At 54.5% G+C, this 22,990-nt stretch overlaps 10 protein-coding genes and 1 non-coding gene across 11 annotated transcripts; 5 read left to right on the top strand and 6 right to left on the bottom strand.

Annotated features, from left to right (window-relative positions):
* Nucleotides 1–224: 224 nt before the first annotated feature.
* BO95DRAFT_488895 (MFS general substrate transporter) lies at nucleotides 225–2,432 on the bottom strand (the record flags this gene model as incomplete). The annotated part of the gene is made up of 10 exons (XM_025590533.1): nucleotides 225–609; nucleotides 677–772; nucleotides 827–894; nucleotides 948–1,154; nucleotides 1,206–1,283; nucleotides 1,350–1,525; nucleotides 1,579–1,773; nucleotides 1,831–1,994; nucleotides 2,055–2,097; nucleotides 2,151–2,432. The coding sequence occupies 10 exons, from the start codon at nucleotides 2,430–2,432 to the stop codon at nucleotides 383–385; spliced, it is 1,536 nt and encodes a 511-aa protein (XP_025436422.1). The 3' UTR covers nucleotides 225–382.
* A 515-nt stretch (nucleotides 2,433–2,947) lies between these two features.
* Nucleotides 2,948–4,523, bottom strand: BO95DRAFT_448380 (aldo/keto reductase). The gene is made up of 8 exons (XM_025587832.1): nucleotides 4,331–4,523; nucleotides 4,123–4,269; nucleotides 3,938–4,042; nucleotides 3,685–3,881; nucleotides 3,550–3,634; nucleotides 3,439–3,494; nucleotides 3,238–3,383; nucleotides 2,948–3,170 (listed from the first exon to the last, which is right to left on the bottom strand). Exons 1-8 carry the CDS (start codon nucleotides 4,397–4,399, stop codon nucleotides 2,995–2,997), a joined length of 981 nt encoding a protein of 326 aa, XP_025436423.1. The 5' UTR covers nucleotides 4,400–4,523; the 3' UTR covers nucleotides 2,948–2,994.
* Nucleotides 4,524–4,682: 159 nt separating this feature from the next.
* Nucleotides 4,683–6,341, top strand: BO95DRAFT_448382 (enolase C-terminal domain-like protein). Its single transcript, XM_025587833.1, has 4 exons — nucleotides 4,683–5,054; nucleotides 5,117–5,226; nucleotides 5,289–5,400; nucleotides 5,460–6,341. The coding sequence occupies exons 1-4, from the start codon at nucleotides 4,879–4,881 to the stop codon at nucleotides 6,205–6,207; spliced, it is 1,146 nt and encodes a 381-aa protein (XP_025436424.1). The 5' UTR covers nucleotides 4,683–4,878; the 3' UTR covers nucleotides 6,208–6,341.
* A 132-nt stretch (nucleotides 6,342–6,473) lies between these two features.
* On the top strand, nucleotides 6,474–8,956 carry BO95DRAFT_34997 (Zn(II)2Cys6 transcription factor). Its single transcript, XM_025582021.1, has 3 exons — nucleotides 6,474–6,725; nucleotides 6,786–8,265; nucleotides 8,323–8,956. The coding sequence occupies exons 1-3, from the start codon at nucleotides 6,640–6,642 to the stop codon at nucleotides 8,899–8,901; spliced, it is 2,145 nt and encodes a 714-aa protein (XP_025436425.1). The 5' UTR covers nucleotides 6,474–6,639; the 3' UTR covers nucleotides 8,902–8,956.
* A 55-nt stretch (nucleotides 8,957–9,011) lies between these two features.
* BO95DRAFT_376902 (Dak1-domain-containing protein) lies at nucleotides 9,012–10,748 on the bottom strand (the record flags this gene model as incomplete). Its single annotated transcript, XM_025583229.1, has 3 exons — nucleotides 9,012–9,640; nucleotides 9,705–9,928; nucleotides 10,000–10,748. Coding segments are annotated over 3 exons (1,602 nt in total), but the record flags the coding sequence as incomplete, so codon positions are not given.
* Nucleotides 10,749–11,458: 710 nt separating this feature from the next.
* Nucleotides 11,459–14,754, top strand: BO95DRAFT_376907 (putative NRPS-like enzyme; the record flags this gene model as incomplete). Its single annotated transcript, XM_025583230.1, has 4 exons — nucleotides 11,459–11,707; nucleotides 11,763–12,508; nucleotides 12,567–13,569; nucleotides 13,630–14,754. 4 exons carry the CDS (start codon nucleotides 11,459–11,461, stop codon nucleotides 14,752–14,754), a joined length of 3,123 nt encoding a protein of 1,040 aa, XP_025436427.1.
* Nucleotides 14,755–16,654: 1,900 nt separating this feature from the next.
* On the top strand, nucleotides 16,655–17,149 carry BO95DRAFT_336524 (putative antigenic thaumatin domain protein; the record flags this gene model as incomplete). Its single annotated transcript, XM_025581939.1, has 1 exon — nucleotides 16,655–17,149. A coding segment is annotated over one exon (495 nt), but the record flags the coding sequence as incomplete, so codon positions are not given.
* Nucleotides 17,150–17,362: 213 nt separating this feature from the next.
* On the bottom strand, nucleotides 17,363–18,469 carry BO95DRAFT_35075 (uncharacterized protein). Its single transcript, XM_025582054.1, has one exon. The coding sequence runs from the start codon at nucleotides 18,231–18,233 to the stop codon at nucleotides 17,487–17,489; it is 747 nt and encodes a 248-aa protein (XP_025436429.1). The 5' UTR covers nucleotides 18,234–18,469; the 3' UTR covers nucleotides 17,363–17,486.
* Nucleotides 18,470–18,619: 150 nt separating this feature from the next.
* BO95DRAFT_457826 (putative thiamine pyrophosphokinase) lies at nucleotides 18,620–19,620 on the bottom strand (the record flags this gene model as incomplete). The annotated part of the gene is made up of 2 exons (XM_025588501.1): nucleotides 18,620–19,526; nucleotides 19,583–19,620. 2 exons carry the CDS (start codon nucleotides 19,618–19,620, stop codon nucleotides 18,620–18,622), a joined length of 945 nt encoding a protein of 314 aa, XP_025436430.1.
* Nucleotides 19,621–20,564: 944 nt separating this feature from the next.
* On the top strand, nucleotides 20,565–20,646 carry BO95DRAFT_t310. Its single transcript has one exon. It is a non-coding gene; the product is annotated as a tRNA-Ser (tRNA).
* A 219-nt stretch (nucleotides 20,647–20,865) lies between these two features.
* Nucleotides 20,866–22,549, bottom strand: BO95DRAFT_401547 (FAD/NAD(P)-binding domain-containing protein; the record flags this gene model as incomplete). Its single annotated transcript, XM_025583868.1, has 8 exons — nucleotides 20,866–21,006; nucleotides 21,064–21,264; nucleotides 21,322–21,516; nucleotides 21,562–21,814; nucleotides 21,873–22,058; nucleotides 22,107–22,181; nucleotides 22,253–22,378; nucleotides 22,439–22,549. The coding sequence occupies 8 exons, from the start codon at nucleotides 22,547–22,549 to the stop codon at nucleotides 20,915–20,917; spliced, it is 1,239 nt and encodes a 412-aa protein (XP_025436431.1). The 3' UTR covers nucleotides 20,866–20,914.
* Between the last annotated feature and the right edge of the window lie 441 nt (nucleotides 22,550–22,990).

Raw genomic sequence — 22,990 nt, forward strand, 5'->3', positions numbered from 1 at the left:
TCAGGAACCTTTTACCATTTATAATATTCTCTCGGCTGGCAGTGGGCCTCAAGTGGGTGGAATTCCTCGGTGGTCGGCGTCTCCGTCTCGGGAAGAATTGCCCTCGATTCTACGTCAACACGAACTACGCCCCACTTTCATCGCTAGTTTTGTCCCTCTATCGATCTATTGATTACCTTTTTGGGGAATGGGTTAATCAAGCCGATGCTTTCCCCTGAAAAGTCCCCATATTCATCTCTGTTTACTCGGTAACTTAGACATGATAAGCAGCTAAAATACCCACCAGCCCTGATCCTGGGGTTGAAGTCATGCACAAGTCAAGTTCACATCGCCTCAAGATCACCACATGGTGAAGCATCGAGTTGCTACCTCCGAAGTGACTCTAGAGCAGAAATCTAAACCCTCGAGTCACAGCCTGACCAGGCAGCCCATGTTCTTCATTATCGTGTCGCTGGCTGCTGGAGGCCCCCATATTGGTACCCTCTTCTCGGTCCAGCCGCTTGTTCAGTCGTCCAAGGTAAAGACGCAGGATTGTGGCAAAGATGATGGTCATGGAAGACATAGCGATATTCACGCTGAATGCCGTGATATATCTGGGTGATGCCGAGTCTGTCATCCGACCAATCAGTCATTCATTTGACTAGACTTGACTCGTCATGTTAAAAGGACAACTTACTCGGGTATAGATACGGGGTATAGATCTGGCAAACATTACTCAGACAATTGATCAAGGCAAGAGCCGCCGCTCGCTTTGTTGCGGGACGGGGGAGGACTGTGTCTTGTCAATCAAGGTGCTCTTGTACGCGTGACATAGGATGCGCCATACTGTTGGAGATGTAGCCCAGGGCTACCACATAGCTGGAATAGATTCCAGGAAGCATGATACACATCGCCCTGATTTAAGTCAGCCTCAATGGTTAACAGTCCCAGAGAAAGAAGAGACATACACATATCGAGCGGCGAAAGAACTCCCCGCCATGGCGAGGATGAACGACACAATTGCGAGAATCGGAGGCAGGACGATGTGCAGATAGCGTTCCCCTGTCAAATCGGCGTGCCAGGCATTGATCAGGACGACAATTGTTCCGATCAGATACGGCGGCGTCGTGAGCAGCAAAGTATCGATATTATTCTTTCCAAGACCAGCCATTACACTAAACCTCATCAGCGCTCTATTTCGCCAGAAGTTTGATGCAGAGACATACCTGGGGAAGAAGGTAGTCACAGCTCCTGAAGCTGTGCAGCCGTAGATGGTCCCCAGTAGGAGCCAGGCTTTGATATCGCTGGACTAAGCGTTAGCTGCAATTTTTTCCTTGAGCTCCAAAGCTCAATATCTTTGAGGCTCTTACAAGAATGCCAACTTGGCGCCATGCAACATAGATTGGTGTTGCTGGTCTACCCAATCATCCTCACCAATGTCGGCCTCCAACCGCCACGCAGCCAGGGCTTTCTCTTCCTCCGACAACCATCGCGTGGTTCGTGGTAGATCGGGAATTATGAAGAACGAGAGGAACGCGACAAATACCTGGTCCCATTCTTAGTCCCTCTGTTCCAAACCCCGGTGCGTCGTACACTTACGGTAAGCGATCCTTCGATAATGAATAACCATCTCCAAGCGCCCAGGCCTCGTGCGCCATTGAGTCCACTGGTGATTCCCGCCGAGATAAGACCGGAGAAGGCACCGGATAGCAAGGAACCGGAATATAACAGTGCAGTTCGTTTCCCGAGTTCTTTACGAGTGTACCAGGCGGAAAGCAGATACAGGCAGCCGGGCTAGAGAGTCATCAGCATAGCGTCAATCATGCCATTCGGTTATGTTGGCCCACATACAAAATATGCAGCCTCGACGAATCCCAGAAAGAATCGGCAGAGTAGTAGGCCGGTGAAATTGTGCGTGGCAGCAGTGGCGCAGGATATCACACCCCACACCAGCATACACCCGGGGAGGTAGAGCGACGGCTTTCCCAGCTTGTTTAAGATCATGTTGGATGGCACTATGCACGGATCCATCAGTCCGAAAACGCTGATATTGAACATCAAGCAACTAGACTCACCCTGCATAAGCAAGTATCCGATGAACAGAATGCTGACCGAGATCTGGCAACAGGTCAATTATGCACTGAAGGATGTTTCTCCGAACGTGTATCTACCTGATACTGGTCACCCTTCAGATTCAAGTCTGTCTCCAGCCCGGCCAGCTTGGCGGCAGCAATGTTGTTGCGGTCCAGGTAATTCAGAATGTACATGACCACGATCATGATGAGCAGCCGAATGTCTACTTTGCGCACTAATTTCTTCTCCAGCTGCTGTCGTTCATCGTCGGGGAGGTTGCGAATGTTGCGTACCAGGTCGTTGTCCTGGCCCTTGGTGGTATTCCCATCGTCGCTGTATTCGAGATGGTCGGAAGTGACATCTTTCCTGATTTCGGCCATGGCTGCTGGTAGGGTATCGAAGGTCTTTTCGCGTAATAGAACTTGAATGGAAGTGGGGAGATCAGAACCAGCAGACCTGTCCACAGCACGGCCAAGAAGACAGAGGCCGATCAACTGGATTTTGCCAAGCTTAAATGGGGAAGAATCTGGGGTAATTCCTGCTGGTGATTTGGTTAATTGCGGGGTAAGACTGGTAAGACTGGCCTGAAGCACGGGCTGTGAACCCTTGATTCCTATAATTCGGAAAAGAGCCAGGGCTGTCGGAAACGACGAGGTCTCGTTTGCCTGTTCTTTTCCGAGGAGGACGTCAACCAGTCGACCCACGTGAGGATCCCCAGGATAATCATTTCACACCACTGACCTTATGACTTTATCTCGCAAGTGACGCCAGTCCGGTGCGTTGTGCCATATAACTTTCACTGTGGCTCAGCTTCTACACTTTCAGTGTTCTGCCTGTAGACTATAGGGGTGGATGGTTACTACACCAGAGGCCATTGAGATGAACTCGGATATCCATCACATTCATCTATGTACTGTCTACTGTATCCTACTGCATGCTGCATCAAGCCTGAGCCTTCAATCGTTTCTGCTCTTCCGCCCAAGCCAATGCGCTTTTCCGAGCACTCTCTTCGCCCACCTCGCCAAAGATGTCTACCCCCAAGCGGGCCGGGAAATTCATGCGTTGGTGCTTTTCCAGGGATTGAATCGCGTTGAATGCCTCTTCGGGCAGCACAAAATCTAGATCGGCAAATGTATGGTCAGATCTACAACCGTGGTATCCGATAGAAGTTGATACGGCGCATACCTTCGAAGTTGCTCTGGATTCTCTCGGGGGTGACCGACTTGGGCAGCACCACGGTGCCGCGCTGAACCGCCCAGCTGATCAGCACCTGCGCTGGGGTCTTACCCAGCTTCTTGGCTGTTTCGATGACGAGAGCATCGTCGACCGCGCTAAATCAACCTTAGTTACTGTACCTGATGTCGGAAAATGCTTAGCGCCACCTACCGCGGAATGTTATAAATGTTGTTTCCGAGAGGAGAATATCCCTCCACAACAATGCCCTAGACACAGCACCCGTCAATCCACCCGTCCACACACAATCCACAGCAAACTCACTTGTTGTTTAGACCACTCCAGGAGGTCCCGCTGCTGAAGATAGGGGTGCGCCTCGATCTGGTTCACGGCAGGGGGGATTTTGGCTCTGGCAATACGTTAGTCAACTCATCGTCTCCCTGAAACGAGCCCACGAACGTCTTGAGCAGTTCCTCGATCTTCTCGCGGGTGAAGTTGCTCACTCCAATGGAGCGAATCTTCCCCTTGGCCACCAGCTCCTCCATTGCCGCCCAGGTATCCTTGATCGGCACATCAATCACATCAATCAAGCCCGTCTCCTCAACGATCGGCTGGTTGGTTATCGAAGAGTACCGGAACGAGACCGGCCAGTGGATCTAGACCATTGATCAGTCACCATCCGGCATCCTTGAACGCCGCTGTTTCCTCCTACCAGATAAAGGTCCAAATAATCGGTCTGAAGGTCGCTTAGGGTCTTGTCCACGGCGGCTTCGACATGTTCGGGCTGGTGGTGGGTATTCCACAATTTGCTGGTAAGCTAGAGCCCCGTCGCGGTCAGTTCAGAACTCGGAGGAACTCGAAGGCAGTTCACATCAAGCTGATGAAGGGTACACGCACGAAGATCTCCTTGCGCGGAACTCCAGAGGCTTTGATACCATCTCCAACCTCTTGTTCGTTGCCGTAGATGGCAGCAGCGTCGATGTGACGATAGCCTCCTTTCAGGGCAGCGACGACAGCCTCGCGCACCTCGTTCGGCTTCGATTGCTGGAATAGCCACACTATCAGTATCCATCTTTCCGGTCGCGTCGTTCGTGAAGAAACATACCCAAGTTCCCAGTCCGACGGCCGGGATCTCGTAACCAGAATTCAACTTGAAAGTGCGTCCGGAAGCCATATTGCGGGTGATGGATGGATGGATGGATGGGGTGTTGTGTTGGTGAGAAGAGGGGAACGTTTCGTATGAGACAGATGCCACGCACGCAGCAAAATCAACAGAGCCTGGGTCACCTGGAATCAATCTAGCCCATTTTTGTTAGCCCCGCGGTTTATCAATATCGAGCTCGAGTGACGCCATCTGCGCCTACCTCGGAAAAGAAGCGGGCCGGTGGCTTTTTCGATAGGGTCGGCTGGTGAATATCCGAGCACTCGGCCACCTTTTCCAACTTTTTCCGAGCGATCGCACCTTTTCCGCAGCACCTTTTCCGGAATGCTTCCCGGTTCCAACATGGACCGTGACAACCATCTTGTTGATGCTACTGCTGCTGTTGCTGCTGCTGCTGCTGCTGCTGCTCCTACTACTCCTACTGCTCCTACATTTCAACATGGCTTGCGCATCCTCTCCTCGACTACCATCTCCATCATCACTTCTCAATCATGGCGCCTATCACACAAATCGAGTATTTTCGGGTCCCCCCACGATGGTTGTTTGTCAAGATCACCGATGCCGATGGCAACACTGGCTGGGGCGAAGCCTCCCTCGAAGGGCACACGGAAGCAGTTGAAGGCTGTCTGGACGCCTTTGCGGCTCGCTTTCACGGCCTGGATGCCAAGTGAGCTAACGAAACATACATTCTACATTCGCTCTGCTGACTCTATTCCCCTCTCGGTACAGTGCAATCGAGCATATCTGGCAGAATGGCTATCGCATGGGATTCTATCGCGGAGGACCGGTCCTGATGAGTGCCTTGGCGGGAATCGATATTGCCCTTTGGGATCTCAAAGGTGAGGGCTCTTGAACCCTTGTGTTGGTGAAACTCGAGCCTAATCATCTCGTTCTCTCCTAGCGCGCCGACTGAGTTTGCCCATCTACGAACTCCTGGGCGGCAAAGTTCGAGACCAATTGCGAGTATATGCGTGGATTGGCGGTGACCGACCAGGGGATGTTGAGGTGCAAGCGTAAGAGCCACATTCTCGGTGCCTGGGAGTCATTCTAACCTGAATTTACTTCTATCTAGACGCGCCCGAATTACGCAAGGGTTCAAGGCTATCAAAATGAACGCTACCGAAGACCTGGGGTGGTTAGACTCTCCCCACGCACTGGATGCATCGGTGGAGCGTCTCAAAGCTGTCAAGGCACTTGGTCTGGACGCGGGCGTAGACTTCCACGGGCGCGTCCACAAGGCGATGGCGATCCAGTTGGCCCACAAGCTTGCCCCGCATGAGCCACTGTTCATCGAGGAGCCGCTCCTGTCCGAGCACCCAGAGTCGATTGCCGCCCTCTCCAAGCTGGTTCCCATCCCCATTGCGCTGGGAGAACGGCTGCACAGTCGGTGGGACATCAAGCCATTCCTGGAATCGGCATCAGTCAGCATCCTCCAGCCGGATATCTGCCATGTGGGTGGCATTTCGGAGCTGCGTCGGATGGCGACCATGGCAGAGGCCTACGATGTAGCCCTGGCTCCTCACTGTCCGCTGGGTCCGATTGCCCTCGCGGCCAATCTGCAGGTGGACGCCGTCTCGGCTAACTTCGCGATCCAGGAGATGAGTGTGGGCATCCACTACAACCATGGCTCGGCCGAAATTGGGACGTATGTCAAGAATCCCGAAGTCTGGACGGTGCGAGACGGTCTGATCCGGTTGATGGACGGTCCCGGACTGGGGATCGAACTGGATGAAGAGAAGATCCGGGCGGCAGCGGTAGATGCAGCTGCCTGGCGTAGTCCGAGCTTTCAGGGTCCTGGGGGAGAATGGCGAGAGTGGTAACTCATTCATGTAGGAGGGGATATATATGTACATAAAATTAGAGCTCTTCCCATCTCAGGCATCCTTCCTTGTATTTATGAATTCGACAGTGTAAGCGAATTCAAGCACTACATCGAAGAGAAAGTACCCTATCCTAGCTATACTAGATACAGACTTATATTACCTAGTAGGGGCCATTGCCTACTTCTTTCCCTCGTATACAGACTTGGCGGTGGTGGTCTGTGCTGGCGTACCCCGTGGGGTTTGGGGGTTAGTAAGTGACTAATCCACTATCTAACTATCTCTCTCCCGGGCTGTTCTTTCTCCCCCCGACCTCCGTTATTCACATCTTCTCCCCTGCATCCCATCCACTATTATTCTACATTCGTCTTCTATTGCAGCCTCTGTGTCATCTTCAACACACCCCTCCCGCATCATTTGCACACGCCGCTCATGGACACTCAGGCTGAACCCCCTCGCAAAAGACGATGTGGCAAGGAGCGAGTGCGCGTGACCCGCGCCTGCGACGCCTGCAAACGGTAGGCCGGCCTCCATCCACCCTCTCTCTGTATGAGCACTATCCTGAGTCTGTATGATAGAAAGAAACTACGCTGCTCAGGAACGCTTCCCTGTTTCCTCTGTCAGCGCACTAGCAAACCCTGCGACTACACGGCCGAGTACAACCGGGGGAAACTCCCTCCCATTCCCCCTCGGGAACAGCCCAATACTCCTCCCAGGACGGAGACTACCACGGAGTTCCCCCTCGAATCATCAGCCTCGCCAGTCAGAGAGAACGGCTTTGCGAACGAGGCTCCCTCCCGCGGCTCTCCTGAGGCACATCAGACCGATATGGAAGGTCACTATGTAGGGCCGTCGTCGGGGGTTTCCTTTCTGATTCGAGCCCAGAAGAGACTGCAAGAGCAGATCTCCCTCCCGATCAATGCCCCTATCTTCAGCTTTGGTGACGCCCCGTTGTCGAAGCTGGACCCGGCTTTTCTCCTGCTGCCGCCTCGATTTGAAGCCGATATCCTCATTGCTCGATACTTTGATTTCGCCTTCCCGACCCACCGCTTTCTCCATCAGGCCCAGGTGGAGGGATGGGTCTCCGAGTTCTATGGTCCCCTCCAGGACTCGGCGGTGGCGGGGCCTGGCAAGCGCGCCATTCGGGCCTTGGTTTTGATGGTCCTGGCTCACGCGAAGCAATGTTTACCAGAGTCAGATCAAGGGATCGGGGCGTCGGTCAACGGCACCCTCTACCTGGCGGCAGCGGAGCATCATCTGGCTGCCGAGACTGGCCCGGTGCGCTTGACGAGTGTGCAGGCCCGCTTGGCCCAGTGCTTCTACCTCCTGTCGCAATCTCGCATCAATCATTGTTGGAGTCTGTTCGGGACGACCGCCCGCCTGGCCATCGCCATTGGCCTTCATCGGGCTCGCAGGAGAGACCGGGGGTCTGGCTTCGATTACGTGGAGGGGGAGTGCCGAAAACGCGTCTTCTGGTGTGCGTATAGTCTCGACAACTATCTCAGTGCCGCTCTGGGCCGTCCGCGCATCTTTCATGACGACGACATTGACCAGGAGCTCCCCTCGGTCGCAAATGACAGCCACATTCTAGCCGACCAGATCCTCCCGGCGACGACATCAGCCCAGAGCATTATGCTGGCCCCCGTCTATCATGCCAAGCTGTCCGTCATTATTGGGGGGGTCTTACATGATGTCTACGGGCCCCGGCGGGCCAGTGGGCAGGTGGAAGCGGCAGCGGCCGCCAAATACGGGGCCAGTCTGTCTCGCTGGCGTCAGGAGCTATCGGGATTCCTCGATGTGGCAAACGTTGATCTGCTCATGCTGACCTACCAACGACAGTATACCGTTCTCAATCTCGCTTTTTACCATGCGCAGGTCCTCCTATACCGACCCTTCATTCTGAAAGACTTTGGTCACTCCACCGTCACCCGTCCTCAGAATGACAAATCATTGGAATCGGTCCGAAAGTACACTGGACTGTGCCTGGAGGCTGCCATGAAGATCGCGGCAATCGTCCGTGAGTTATGCGACCGGGGCAGAATGTATTCTACCTTCTGGGTGAGAGGCCCCAGCTTTCAGGAGTCCAAACAAGCCCACTAATAAGCCCGTGCCTAGTTTACCCATTACTACACATTTTCCGCGATTGTGGTTCTCTACGTCCATGTGGTCCAGGGCTCTACACAGGTGGACCGACCGGACCGACTGGACTGGTATCTTCGGATTGCTGAGCAAGCCCAGCGGGATCTCGCCTTCTGCGGCTCGCGCTCTTCGTTTGCACAGCGCTACGTGCTAGTGCTCGAGGAACTTCGACAAGAAGCTCGAACAGCGATCAACCATACTCGGTCGGGAGTTTTAGGAAGCCAGACTGTCTTCTCATCTGCCCTGGGCCCACCTCCATCACAGCACGGACATGGCAGCTCCGCACCCCATGGAGCTGCAAAAGCCAGTGTGGGCGAAGCCTTGTTCGGCCTCCAACCTCTGCAGACCGGAGCAAGACCTGCGGACAACCAGTGGATGGACCTGACCTCCGTGCACCTCCACCCGCAGCCCTCTCACGCAAACCCTGTGAACGATGGACTTGGTGGGACAGGGATCATGAATGTTTCTGACTGGGAAGCCTTGGACTCGCTAGCCGTTGCTGGACTAGGGGAGCTGGACTATCTCTTTCCTTTGGATGGCTTCCAAGATGTCTAGCTTCTAACCAAGCAGACTACGAACCCTCAATCAATTTTAGGCTTCCGACGACTGGTTTCGAAGTACAGGTCAATTTAGAAAGAGATCACATGGCTGAGACTTCGACATGCTCAAGCTAACAAGAGACCTTTGAGTAAGACTACAAGTCCGGCAGCCCCGGGATCAGGAACTTCGCTCCAACCTTGCTCGGGGACATAGACAGCGCGCCCCAGCGAGGCTCGCATCCCTTGCGTCCGATCGCGCCCAGACTCGGCGGCTAGCAGAGCGACCTCAGTGGATTCGCCCGCTTGCAGCGCTCTGATGAACGGATCGAGCGCATCCATCAACGTCCGGTCTCCTACTCGAGCTGGAGTGGCGCGCTGCAGAGCATCCAGTCCTGCCATACAAGCCTCGCTCCATTCAGCGGCTCCGACTAGTCTCTCTTCCTGCAATTTGTCTCCAGTGTCCCGCAAGGAGGCACCGACTGCATTGAGGAAAATCGCATAAAGTGCGCCCGAAGTGCCATCCATGTTGTTCTCCACCACCTGAGCAATGGCCTCCACGGACCCAACCACATCGCCGTCGGGGGGCACGCAGCCGCCCTTCTCCATGTCCGCCAGCATTGCTCGGGCTGTCCGCGCCAGCGTCGAGCCACAGTCTCCATCCCCGACCAAGGAGTCGAAGCGATCAATCTCTTCCTCCGCAGCCACAAGCTTGTGACAGGCACGAGTAATGGCCGCCGAAAGCGATCGATTATCCACTATTGCATCAAGATTATTGTTAGGTAATGACGTACACGGAGGGGTAGCAACGAATCTACTGACCCTTCAATCGCGATGAACTTGAATCGAGGCGTTTGGCCTTCTCGTCCGCAGCAGCAGATGACTTTCTTGCTACGGGAGATGTCTCCAGATGTTGGTGGGCGGTCCAGCCAGGACTCGATGCAGTGGCATCTAAGGCTTGTATCATTGCTTTGCTGGCTTTGAGCAATGTGATGCTAAATCCCTTTCCGTCTAGGCTGGTCATGTAAGCCCCAGCGTATACTCGTCTTGGATGCAAGTTGCGTTCACCTACGTCTCTCTTGTTAGCCAAATTGAATCACAGAAGGGGATCTCTAACTTACCAAGTCGTGCGATGACCACCTTCGTCACAGCTGAGAACTCGAGGTTCGAAACGCCACCAAGGTTGTTAACCATGAGCACCAAATCTTCCGCATCGTCGAACCGGACATATGCTCGATCATTGTCTTCCTGGTCCAGTAATTGATCCAGCATCTGATCTACAAGAATGTTGATATCAGGTTGAGGCTTAAGCACGTAGCACCCTGGCTCATTGTGGATCCCCATGCCAACCTCGACCTGGTCTGTCCGCACCGTCAGGTCTGTGGTAGGCTTTCCCACCAGATGCACATGATCCAGGGCAGCTCCGACCGTGGCCAGATTCGCCACAACGCCCTCACCTAACTGATATAATTCCTTCAGAGTGGCACGTTCATACTGCGCGACAGCCCCAAGGATCTTCTCCACGAGGACAGTACCAGCTAGCCCTCTCCGGCCTACCTTGCCACTTTTGCGTCGGCCAACCGACACGTCGTCCCCCACAACCAAGACTGCCATGTCATGGCCCGCGAGACGAGCTTTCTCTGCAGCGAGATGAAAGTGGAGGACGTCCCCGGTATAGTTCATGATTATCAGCAGTGTCCCAGCCGATCCACCGGCTGAAGCAATCGCGCTCTGGATCTGATGCACACTTGGCGATGCAAACACGGATCCGGAGACCGCAGCGCTGAGTAGGCCATCGCCAACCAAGCCGGCAAACGAAGGCTCGTGTCCCGCACCACCGCCAGATATCAGAGTCACCTTAGCGTTGCCGTCATGGCGGGAGTTAACGATTGCTGCAGTGCATTAGCATTGGCTGGTATTTTGCCGGCTTTGAATCTCGTCACCCACATTTATTATCGGGGTCGTAAATCAGCGAGGGGTGGGTCAGTGCCAGGCCCTGGAGCGCGTCCTGCACGAGAGTGGTCCCGTCGTTGATGAAGTGTCTGGTTGCCATTGCGCCGAGCGTGAACAAATCGTGTGATGCCAGTATGACCGCAGCTTCAGCTTCTTTGTGGCGACTTTTATCCCTTTACATGTTTGCCATACCCTTTTCCTACAACGTGAAGCATTCCGGACCGCTTCGAAAGTCGGCCCATGACGGGGATACAAGTCCGGCACCCTCGGTTGAATTGATGCTCTGGTGATGATTTCCGCCCCAATGACTGCAAGATACAGACTACGTGCGAGAGGAATAAAGTCCGAAGCGTTACCCAGACGCGTCCTATCTTGATTCTACGGTTTTCCGGGCTTGGAGCGATTGCTTTGGTCGGCTAAGGCGATGCTTATCCGAGTGGGGATGCACTTTTCCGACCCCACACCCTAACCGGGGGATTCTTTCGCGTATTCCCCCGCAATCCAGCAAGTACAGAGTAATAGATATACGATTCATCATATGCATGGAGCCGCAATTCAGCCAAAAAAAGGCTTATCTTCCATCTTTTGCACTCAGAGTAACCATGCTTCTCACCTCATCCGACATGGACAGCGTGACAGAGGCCCGACAGCTGGGTGAACTCCCACCCACCCCGCCTCACGAGAAAGAGATCTCTCCTCAGACGATCAACGACGTGCTGTTGCAACTGATCCAGGATGCCCCAGACCTACCACTGGTAGGGTACCCGGAAAGCTCTCATGGGGTCAGCGACTATGTATACTACTCTGCTCGCCAGCTGGATCGCTTCGCCAACGGCGCAATCGAGCAATTGAAGAAGGCTGGACTTGAGAAGGTAAGAGCAATGCCTTCGCCTACGTATCCTCTTCCTTTCTAATGTCGCTACGCAGTTCTCGCACCCGACGGAGAACCGAGTTGTCGCGATTCTCGGCGCCTCTAATCTCGACTACATTGTCTCCCTGTTCGCACTGACCCGATTGGAATACGCCGTCTTGCTGCTCTCGACCCGACTCAGCACGGAAGCTTATGTGAATCTCCTCGCAGCCACCAAGTGTACTCAACTCCTCTACTCCGGGTCAACCACAAAGGCTGTGAACAAGCTCGAGTCTACCACATCCCTTACTAGTTACAAGATCCCGGACCATGCCGCCTACTCAGCCAGCACCCTCAGCTCGTCTCTACAGCTGACCGACAACAGCCACTTGAGTCAGAAATGGGCGTTCATCATCCATTCATCCGGGTCTACGGGCCTTCCCAAGCCAATCTTCCAGACCCATGGGGCGTGCATTGCCAACTACAGCACCAGCAAGGGATACCGGGCCTTGCTAACCCTGCCGTTGTACCACAACCACGGCCTTTCGACCTTCTTCCGATCGCTGTTCAAGCGCAAGCCGGTTGCGATCTACAACGCCAACTTGCCCTTAACAGGCAATCATGTCCTCGAGACGATGCGGGTGACAACCCCAGAAAGCTTCCATGGCGTGCCGTATGTGCTCAAACTGCTGAGTGAAGTCGAGGGCGGTGTTGCGGCCTTAGCGCAGTGCCAGCAGGTTCTCTTTGGTGGGAGCAGCTGTCCCGATGATCTGGGAGATCTTCTCGTCGAGCAAGGAGTGCGGCTGATCAGTCACTACGGCGCGTATGTTAGCCCCTCTCCAAAGATACCTTGATGTCTGGAAATCTAATCGAGAGTGCAGAACCGAACTTGGTCAACTCATGACCTCCGAACGACCCCCGGAAGACAAGGCATGGAATTACGTCCGACCCCTCCCCAAGGTGGCTCCTTTTGTGAAGATGGACCTGCTGGAGGATGGCTCGTACGAGTGCGTCGTGCTCGATGGTCTACCGGCCAAGGTCAGCTCGAACTCAGACGACCCCCCAAACTCCTTCCACACTCGCGATACGTTCCTGAAACACCCGTCCATCCCCAATGCGTGGAAGTACTTGGGTCGACTGGACGATCGCATCACGCTCGTCAACGGCGAGAAGGTGCTTCCCGTGCCCATCGAGCACCGCATCCGCCAAAATCGCTATGTCCAGGACAATCTCGTGTACGGCGTCGGGCGTCCGCTCCCGGGCCTGCTTGTCGTACCCAGCGTCGAGTGTCAAAAGATGACAAAGGCAGAGATCCTCGAACAGATCTGGCCGGACATTGCCGCAGCCAACGCAAATGCAGAGGCCTTCAGTCAGATCTCCCGCGACATGGTTATCGTCTTGGACCCCGGCTGTTCATATCCCGCCACCGACAAAGGGACCATGATCCGCAACCGGTGCTACCTCGAATTCAATGATCAGATCGAGGAGAAGTACCGGAAGCTCCAGGAAGGTGGCTCGACCGCCGCGGCAAGTCGCCGCGTCTTCGATAACGTACAGGAGCTGGAGCAGTTCCTGCTGTCCTTATTCCGGGACGAGCTAGGATTCACGGAGATCGATCTGGACACGGACTTCTACGAAGCAGGTGTTGACAGTCTTCAGGCCATCAAGGCACGCGGTGTTATTCAGAATCAAGTGGACATCGGGTCCGCTCAGCTGGGTCATAATGTGATTTACGACTGCGCCAACATTCGCAAACTGGCTGCCCATCTCGACGCGGTCCGGACCGGGCAAGAGAGCAGCGCTGAAGACGAGCTGAGTGTCATGGCCCGACTGATCGATAAATATTTGACTTTCGTGAGCAGACCCGCTGCCGAAGAGACGGTTGTAAGTTTCAGTCCCTCTCTAGATCACTTTGGGATCTCCATCAGGTACTAAACCACGCAGCTTCTTACCGGCACCACCGGCTCATTGGGCGTTTACATCCTCTCACGCCTCATGCAGAACCCGTCCGTTAAGCAGATCTACTGCCTTGTGCGGGCGAGCAGCCCCTCCGACGCGCTCGACCGCGTGCTCACGAGCCTGTCCACCCGATCGCTGCCGATGGTTAATGTGTCCAAGATCATTGCCCTGCCATCGCAGTTTGGCCGCGAGAATCTTGGCCTGCCAGTCGCGGTATTGGACGACTTGCGCCAGTCGCTCACCAAGGTCATCCACGCTGCGTGGGCCGTCAACTTCACCCTGGGCGTGCAGAGCTTCGAGCAACAACACATCCGCGGCGTCCACAACCTGATCAACCTGTGCCTCTCCAGCACGCGCACCTCCCCCGCGGAATTCTACTTCTGCTCGTCGATCTCCGCCGCCGCCGGCACGCCTCTGCCGGCGACCATCGCCGAGGGCCCGATCCCGGAGCTGGCGCACGCACAGAACATGGGGTACGCGCGCTCCAAGCTCGTGGCGGAGCGCATCATCCAAGCGGCGGCTGAAACGACGGGAATGGTCGCCAAGGTCCTCCGCGTGGGCCAGATCGTCGGCGACACGGTGACGGGCAAGTGGAACCGCACCGAAGCCATCCCGCTGATGCTGCAGACCGCACACACCCTCAAAGCTCTGCCGGCGCTCGACGAGACCCCCTCCTGGCTGCCTGTCGACGTGGTGGCCGATGCAGTGCTTGAACTCAGCGGCATTGCCACCGCCGATTCCTCCCCCTTAGCATCGATCTCCCGCCATGACCCAAGCGTCGTCTACCATGTGCAGAACTCCAGGACCTTCCGCTGGACGGAGGACCTGCTCCCCGCGCTGCAGCAAGCAGGACTGGAGTTCGAGATCCTCCCCAAGCGGGAATGGGTGCAGCGGCTTCGCGAATCCGATTCGGACCCGGCCAAGAATCCCACCATCAAACTGCTGGATTTCTTCACGGAGAAGTACGATAACGAGAACCCCGGTCGAGCCGGGTTGAGCTTCGAGATGGAGAAGACGGAGGCGGCGAGTCCGTCATTGAGGGGAGGCGTTGAGTTGATCGCGAACGGGCTGATTCGAAAGTTTGTGGATTCCTGGCGGGGGGAGTGGTGATTTTGTTAACTTGGAAGTTGTTTCTGTGAGGGCTGGTAGGGTTAGATTGTCATTGTTCTAGTATGCAGGAGTCATGAGTTAGCTGTAGTCTTGTTCAATACCATTGTTTTCTCCGTACCTCAACCTACCCATGCCCAAGGCAGTGAGGCACTGAAGACATTAAAATAAGGCATCAAGGCATCCAGGCACTAGGCATCCAGCCAAGGGGCGAAAGCCTCGGATGACCAATGCCGACTCACCTCCACTTTTCTCAGGCACCAACACCCATCCATGGCTCGAGACGGCAAAAGTGATTGTACCTGATCCGAAACCGATTCGTGGTGGCAAGATTCAGCCCACTGCACCACTTTTAGGGCATGTGAATGTTTGTGAGCAAAAGTTGGGATCCACTGGTCGGACTCAATACCCGAAGAAACCGGGTATGCCTTGGTCAACAGCAGCACCAGCAGCAGCACCACCACCACCAACGCCCAGTCTAAACGGCCCCAGTCCGGTCAATCCCCCATCCCCCTGCTGATAACAAATGTGAGGTATCACTTTGGGGTTGTTTCAAGATGCTGACCACCCTTCCTTACCCCTGTCACTAAGTGAACTAGCGAGACTACAAATAACTTATTCTCCGAGGTTGGGATGGCAGTGCAATCGGAAGCGATTTCGCACCGCAAGGTAACCTGAAGTTAGGGCAGCGTCCTGCTCAAGGTTTCTCTCCCGCGCGGCCGACGAAGCGCCAAGCAGCGTCGACAGCTATCAATGGCAGCCTATTGTTCGGGTTTTCTCTTTTCCCCACTCACACACTGGGCGTTCAGCCATTAGACTGCGTACGCGGCAACTGACAAGCTTCCGTCTGCTGAAAATCATGGAAAATCCTTGGGATGACTTGATCCAGAGGATGGTCACTCTGTCCATGTTGAACAGCCCTGACTGACTCTCGATGGACTCTGGGGAACCACCCCGATCGAAATAAATTAAACCTCCTCCGATCTAATCTCATCCTCCCCTCCCCCCCTCCACTCTTCCTCTCGTTGATGAATTCCTGCAAATGCACGGATGACCTTGTCGGTGTGTCAGGGGAGAGAATGATTCACCAACCAGTGCCACGTTCGACCGACTTCTGTTGGGCCCACTTGGTGCCTGGCAGGCCACGCCATCCACTTGAGCCAATCTGGTTAAGCAATCAGGCCAGACCAGATGAGACCAGTCAATAGGAGAATGCATGCAATGGATGGGGCCTGAAGTCCCAAACATGTTCGTCTGTCCCCCCCCTCCTTATCCTCGCTGGGAGGGGGGGGGGGGGGGGAGGGCGCTACATTGGGCCCGCGCGCCTTACACTGTACTGAAAGCCTGTCATACTTCTTTTATAAGTCCTGCTGGCTCTGCTGCTCCTTCCTTTTACTTCTTTCCTTCCTTCTCTTTCTCTCCTTTCGTCGAGTCTTCTGTTCCCCTACACTTTCGCCGTTCCTCATCCCCCTCTCTCCTTCGGGATTGTCACTCTTTTTTCTCTGGCTGCTATCAGTCAGAAGTCATTCCTTGAAAACCACCCCAGCTCAGCTAACCAGCCACAATTCGATCGTATCGTCCGATCGTCCTTCCTTTTTTTTACTCAACTCACGTTATTTTAAAAATCGTCTGAGTCGATATTGACGTCCTGTCTCTACTTTATTCCACCATGTTGTTCTCCAACTACATCCGCGCCGCCGCCCTCTTCGCGGCCATGGCCTCGGCCATTCCCATCGCCATGCCCCCGACGGCCACCGAGGTGCAGGTCGAGACGGAGACGCAGGTGGTGACCGAAGTCCTTGTGGCTGGTTCCCACGGACACGGCTCGCACACCACCACCACCACCACCACCATCAAGCCCACCACCACGGCGCATCACACCTCGACCTTCGCCTCCACCCGCGCCTCGGTCACTCCCTCCGCCTCCGCCGTTGCCTCCTCGACCACCAGCAGCAGCAGCAGCAGCGCGACAGGCGGCCGTGTCGAGATCGTCAACAATCTGAACCACACCATCTACGCCTGGTCCGTCTCCAACACGCAGGGCGAGATGCAGACCCTCGTCCCCGCCGGCGGCACCTTCACCGAGAGCTGGCGCACCAACCCGGACGGCGGCGGTATCTCCATCAAGCTGTCGTCGACCACGGAAGTGAGCAAGGTGCTGCAGTTCGAGTACACCGCCGAGAGCGAGACCGTCTGGTGGGACCTGTCCTGCATTAACATGGAGAAGAACTCGTGGTTCACCGAATACGGCTTCTCCGCCGTCCCCAGCGTCGAGTCGTGTCCGTCGGCCAAGTGCGCCGCCGGCGACAGCGACTGCTCCGAGGCGTACCAGAACCCCGACGATGTCGACACCCTCAGCTGTTCGTCGGACAGTGTGATCAAGCTGGTTCTGGGCTGACCGCTGTCCGAAGACAAACAGTTCCATTGAGACTCGCCTGTCTCGTTTCTTCTCTTTCTTCACGCGATGACATATGCCACTCGACTTTCTTATCCTTTCTCTTTCTGTTGACTCTTGCGGGAACGGTCCTTCGAACCTGCGAGTGTCTGCCTTTCAGTGCTTTAGTCTTATACCTTTCAATCAATTCGTATACATAGGTGTGTTCTTATCTACCTTTATCCTTGCCTCTTTGGGCTTCCATTCATTGATGACGTGACGCTGGACGCATGGTCATCTCATTTGTACTTTATCTCACTATAATCGCCAATTTTGTATCGGTCGCACGGCCTCAGTCGGGTCACTTGTCAGATCGCATGAATCTAGATGTACTTGTTTCAACTGCCTCGAAGTTATGCCTCGACTGGGAGCTGCGGGTGTTGAGCGTCGGCGGCAACAGACGTGGGATTGCTGACTTTCGAAACCTGAGAGCCACCGGGGCCGCATATCCGCTGTTCAAATCGCACCCTTTCTCCAAACAAGCCGATTCAGTCTGGCTGAAGTCGAGGGGTTTGTAAGATCTCCTGGTTGTGATCTCGATCTGTTTGAGGCATCCTTTCCCTTCCACCACGAACTGCTCCAGCACGCTATCAAAATCCAGTTCTTCTTGGTCCACATAGTCACAAGCCATGATCTTTAAGGTTTCTGATTTGGGTGGAAACTCTTGAATCATCCACGGCGAATCATTCTCGTGCGAGCAAGGAGCATCGCAAGGAAGTCCGCAATGGAGGCATTCCTCGTTAATTGTAAGCTCACTGAGGGCGAGAAATTCCCCGAGAGGAGCACAAGGATGGACATCCTTCAACAGCTCCTCGGACAGATTCCAATCGATCCACTCCGGATAAGCCGTCTCAATCACCAGGCTTTCTAGCGTGTCCCGGTGCTGGAGGAGACCATCCCAGGGGCCGGCGACGAATCCCTCGGGTCGCATACGACTCTGGCTGAAGTAAACATTCCACCGCTTCAGCTTTCTCGGCTGCTGCAGGATAGTTGCATGCTGCAGGATAGTTGCAATGTCCGATCCTGTCATCGTGGTTTCTGGCCACATGCCTGTAGTAATGCTCGATTCCTGTATGGGAGACTGACCCCTCCTAGTCCACAAAAGTTAATCGGCATAGCACAACTGACTTGGCAGCAGTTGCTCAACTCAGCCTCCGTACACGTAGCGAACCGCAGGATGCCATGGATAATTTCAAGAGGAAGGAAGGCCGGGTCACGCGTTTTGAGATGCTTGATAAGGCGCTTGTCAGGTAATTTCATTGTACTGGCGGAGCCGGATACATCCAACTCTGTTTCGATATTGGCGGGCATGACGCACTCTCGAGAGGGAAGTTGACAGTAAAACTGGAACCGTGGACACGAATCACATCGATAATGATACGAGTGACAGGTGGTGACGTCACGTGGTCCTTTGTTTCCCCACAAGTACCTACTCTATGGACCACACGGCAAAGGCAGCTTGCGGTGCAGCCTGGCCACGATCTCCGCATAGTCAGGCTCCTGTTCAGCAGTGAGTAGTCCATGACGAATCAGAAAGTCCAGCATGACAGCACCACTGCTAGGTTTAAACCGTCCCTCCAGCAGCGCCTGTTTCACCAACTCCACCCCCATGCGATGGAACTGCCAAATATCCTGGTCCACCGGTCGCAAAGCCTCTTCCTCTCCCATCTCCATATCATACACGAAGAGCACCCCGGGATTGATGAGTCCTACCGGTCCCGAGGCGCGTACATCACTAACATTCATCCAGGTCACGGTCCCCGCCGCGCGAGCGTCCGATTGCACCCGGGCCGCCGTCATGCCCGCTTCTTCCTCGGCCTCGCGGACCAGACACTGCCACGGCGTCTCTCCAATAGCCATCCCGCCCGCGACCGCGTTATCCAGGAGCCCCGGGTAGGTTTTCTTGTTGGGGTTGCGCTGCGGGATCCAGAACTGGTACCCTGCGACCGTACGCGTGTAGACCGTCATGTGCACCCCCTGCCCAATGATCCCCCACATGGAGAACTCGCTGCGATCAATGGCGACCGGGAACTGAGCCCCCACGATGGGAAACACCTCCCCGCGGGTCCGACCGAGCTCGGGGAAGACCCCGAGTTCGCGGGCACGGTTCATCTGGTGCGCCAGGACCTGTGTGCACTGGGCCTGCCAGTCCGGCCCCGCGGGACGGCGCAGGCGGACTTGCTTCTCCGGCTCGGTTATGATGTCGAAGTCGGGCGTCCAGGGCATGGCGTGGACGATGTCGTCGGTCAGGAGTCCGTGGGGTCGGTCATCGTCGGGGAGGTAGAACTTCCACAGCGTGCTTGTGCGGTTATCGTAGACGGGGTCTTCCGGGTAGGGAAAGCTAGTATGGGATGTGAGTAAGTGGTGATAGATGTAAGAGGACGACAAGGCGCTCACTTGTCGCAATCTTGAACGACTTGGAGGAAGTTTTCCATCGGCTTGGACATTGTGTTGTGCCGTGTTGTGTGTTGTGTCGTAAGATGAGGGAGGTGGAAACCAGAAGGAAGGAGGAAAACAGCCGGCGAGATAAGATAAGCGGGAGAAACCCTTTTCCATTCCGACAATCAACTGCGCCAGCAGCTGTCGATAACCAACTTTGAAGAATGTTTTGATATGATGTTAGACAGGATTCGTTTTTGTAGTTTTGTGTAAGCTGTGTATGTACGGAGCTCCGAGGTGCGACTCAGCCAACTGAATGGTAGATTAGTGTATGTGTATACTCTATCCGATGATTCACAGACTGCAGAATGTATATATCCTCAAGTCGGTCTCCACGTTTAGGATCGGACAGATGATCCGCATTACATTTGTTTTCTTCTGGACCAGTCAAGCAGTATCTCATCAGAACGGGAAATAGCTAGGCCTTTGAAAGAGAGAGAAAGCAGATTAGCAAGATTCGGCATCGTGATAGTGCAGGTCTTGACCATCAAGGAGATGCGCCGTCTTCTCTGCGCAAAATGGCACTAGACCTCAAGCAGCCTAGCTGATACTTACTCAGCTTGCCAAACCAACTTAACCACATCGAGCAAAGCTCCGCTGGGGCTGAGTCTAGGCTGAAACCGGTTAAAGCCCATGCAGACCGGTACCTTAAGTTCCAAGTTAGTTACTTCCTTTGCTGCTGACTGCTGGGAAGGATTCAAATAAGTACAGTACTAAGGTTTCTCACCACTACTCAACACAAGGCTTGCTTCCCTGGAGCTATATGAATCCGATTTTGAAAAGCACTTATTTTCATAATCATATTCAGATCAAAAGATTTGAGCTCAATGAAGTACTCTCCAACAAGAACCGCGGAACTCGACCGAGAAGTGGGTCTCCCACAACCCCTTTCTGGCTTTTTGTTTGAGGATGCCAATTCTACCCCAAACATCTCATCCCAGACAGTATGGCCGAGTGGTCTAAGGCGATAGACTAGAAATCTATTCTCTTCGGAGGCGTCGGTTCAAATCCGACTGCTGTCGTCTTTTTGCTCCGGGGCTCTCTGCCCCTGGCTATTTTGCAAAATCGCGTCAGTGGCGGCAATGAAATGCTTGGTGTGGCATGCGGACATGCACAGGGTTGGTGCCACGCGAGATACATCTCCTGTTCTCTGCTATCTATCACCTACTAGGCTCACTCCAGATGAGATCCAGCACAAGAGCATAAAAGATGCATTTCAACTTAGTACCATTTCCAACAATGGATATCTTGCATCACTGCAGTCACATTAGACACATCTATGGGTCCATTTCACTTCCGCTTGGACCGTTCGAGCAATGCTGTGGAACTCTTGACTTCGTTGTGCGAAAAGCAGATTCCCATAAATTTCACCATCTCCGCAGCTAATGACGTCGTGAGCAAAATGCCCCGTACCCTGGACGGACTGGCCTGGATCTTACCTGACATTCTCCGGGCCGTGGTGTCATTTTCATCCACGCCATTCATGCGTGTATAATCCAGGACGAGATTGACACGGGATCGACGGGCTTCCTCATACAATGCCAGACGGGCCGGAATGTCTTCCGTGCGAGTCCTGGCGGGTAGTAAGACTGCGAGGGAAACAGCATCCTCGATGGCCATGGCGCCACCCTGACCCATATCTGCTTGATTGTTAGCCTACTGTGGTCGTTCGTCCGGGGAGAGTCTCTGTCACGCACAAGGTTGGAAGGGATGGGCAGCATCTCCCAGCAATGCTGACCGACCTCTTACCCAGGTCGGGAGGGTCTTCATGTCGAAGAGCTCCCAGACTTTGAGGTTATCGTCGGCCCCATCCACGAGTTCCTTGACCGCGGGTCCAAAGCCGGAGAACCCGGAAGCAAGTGCATCTTTGCTTCCGACCGCTTGCCAGCCTACTTGCCCGGTCAGAATGTTGGATTTGCATCGAGTGTGGTGCTTACCTTCGCCAAGCCCACCCGCCTCGGCCGTAGGGAGGAACGCGCAGAGATTGAACACTTTGTTATTAGAGCAGGGATACGCGACCAGGCGTCGATCATCCCTTGCCCATTCGATAAAGACGCCAGGCTCCTGGACAATGTCTTTGGTCGCGGCCAAGTGGCGCAAGTCATCGGTGGACAGCAGCCAACGGAAGCAGGATTTGCCCGCCGGGAATGGAGCAGGTGGCTGTTGTCCTATCTCGTTGCGGACGATGGACTATCGCGCGGGTTAAAGTGTCTTCCTTTCGTGATTCAACTTCAGCCGGAATACGTACGTGAAGACCATCGGCCCCAAGCAGCAGATCGCCCTCAAACCGATCTCCATTGTCAAGTGTCACCGAAGGGCGCTCACTGTCCACGTCGATCCCGACAATCTTACAGCCCATGTGCAGAGTGGCTGTCTGCAAGGCTCGCTGCTTGAGATAATTGTGTAGGTCGACGCGGTGCACGAGGTACCATTCCTGAAGACTTAGCACCTTATACTCAAGTGACGATACTGGCCAACTCACTGCTTGCCACATGTGTCGAATGCCATCGAACTCCTTCTTATACTTCAGATCGCCTAGGTGATCATACCGATGAATCTAATCGACGACTCAGTCTTCATTCCGCTGTGCCACACCACAAAGCAAGCATCCTATGGCAGGTTCCAAACCTGTTCCAAGAGCGTGCCTCCGAAATCCCTGGGGTCGATGTCCAGCCAATTGAGCAAGGCAGTACAGTTGGGCGGCACATGGATCGCAGCGCCAGCCTCGCGCGAGAACTTGGACTTTTCCACAATCTGAGACGCTCAGCACATACACTCCATAAGATCTCGAGTATGTCATCAAGATATACACACCACGACATGATGCCCTTGTTTGCTCAGTGCAATGGCTGCAGTCAGGCCTGCAATCCCGGCCCCAACGATCAACACCTGCAACGGTCGGGGTTCTTGGCCTGTGACGGTCATTGTGATTTGTTGTCTTGTAAGCTGAGTGCTGATCTAAGCTCGCTTGACTGCCTCCTCTCGCGTCGACTTCCCAGGACATTTTAACCATGCATAGGTGAAGCGACCATTCCTCTCTCGGAGACTCGGACTCGGGGTATTTCCTCGGAGATAAGACGGGATCCGACGGATCAGAGTGGGCTCACGCAAGTACTGATTGTTATGATTATGAGTAGGAGTCTATCCACAAGGGTCGATAGAATATGTCGATCATTTCCCGGTGTTTCAGTGTGAGTTGGCAGGTTCAATGGGATTGCTATCTGGGCTTAGAGTGGAGAATGCGCCGGTTGCTGGACGGGGCGATTCGACGTGCAAGATGAGCCTCGCCAGGGTCCTTTTCTACCTATCCACCACACCGGTGAAGCCTGCAAAACCCCTCAGTATATCATACTATCCAACTACTGT

Source organism: Aspergillus brunneoviolaceus (assembly GCF_003184695.1).
Source record: "Aspergillus brunneoviolaceus CBS 621.78 unplaced genomic scaffold BO95scaffold_117, whole genome shotgun sequence".
Classification (NCBI taxonomy): Eukaryota; Fungi; Ascomycota; class Eurotiomycetes; order Eurotiales; family Aspergillaceae; genus Aspergillus; species Aspergillus brunneoviolaceus.

Coding starts and splice junctions, on each gene's coding strand:
- BO95DRAFT_35075 (XM_025582054.1), bottom strand. CDS start 18,233: ATGTGGCCAGAAACCACGATGACAGGATCGGACATTGCAACTATCCTG.
- BO95DRAFT_34997 (XM_025582021.1), top strand. CDS start 6,640: ATGGACACTCAGGCTGAACCCCCTCGCAAAAGACGATGTGGCAAGGAG. Junction 6,726..6,785: donor GCCTGCGACGCCTGCAAACG/GTAGGCCGGCCT, acceptor TCTGTATGATAG/AAAGAAACTACGCTGCTCAG. Junction 8,266..8,322: donor GAATGTATTCTACCTTCTGG/GTGAGAGGCCCC, acceptor GCCCGTGCCTAG/TTTACCCATTACTACACATT.
- BO95DRAFT_448380 (XM_025587832.1), bottom strand. CDS start 4,399: ATGGCTTCCGGACGCACTTTCAAGTTGAATTCTGGTTACGAGATCCCG. Junction 3,882..3,937: donor ATTATTTGGACCTTTATCTG/GTAGGAGGAAAC, acceptor TCAATGGTCTAG/ATCCACTGGCCGGTCTCGTT. Junction 3,635..3,684: donor ATCGAGGAACTGCTCAAGAC/GTTCGTGGGCTC, acceptor ACGTATTGCCAG/AGCCAAAATCCCCCCTGCCG.
- BO95DRAFT_448382 (XM_025587833.1), top strand. CDS start 4,879: ATGGCGCCTATCACACAAATCGAGTATTTTCGGGTCCCCCCACGATGG. Junction 5,227..5,288: donor TGCCCTTTGGGATCTCAAAG/GTGAGGGCTCTT, acceptor GTTCTCTCCTAG/CGCGCCGACTGAGTTTGCCC. Junction 5,401..5,459: donor GGGGATGTTGAGGTGCAAGC/GTAAGAGCCACA, acceptor ACTTCTATCTAG/ACGCGCCCGAATTACGCAAG.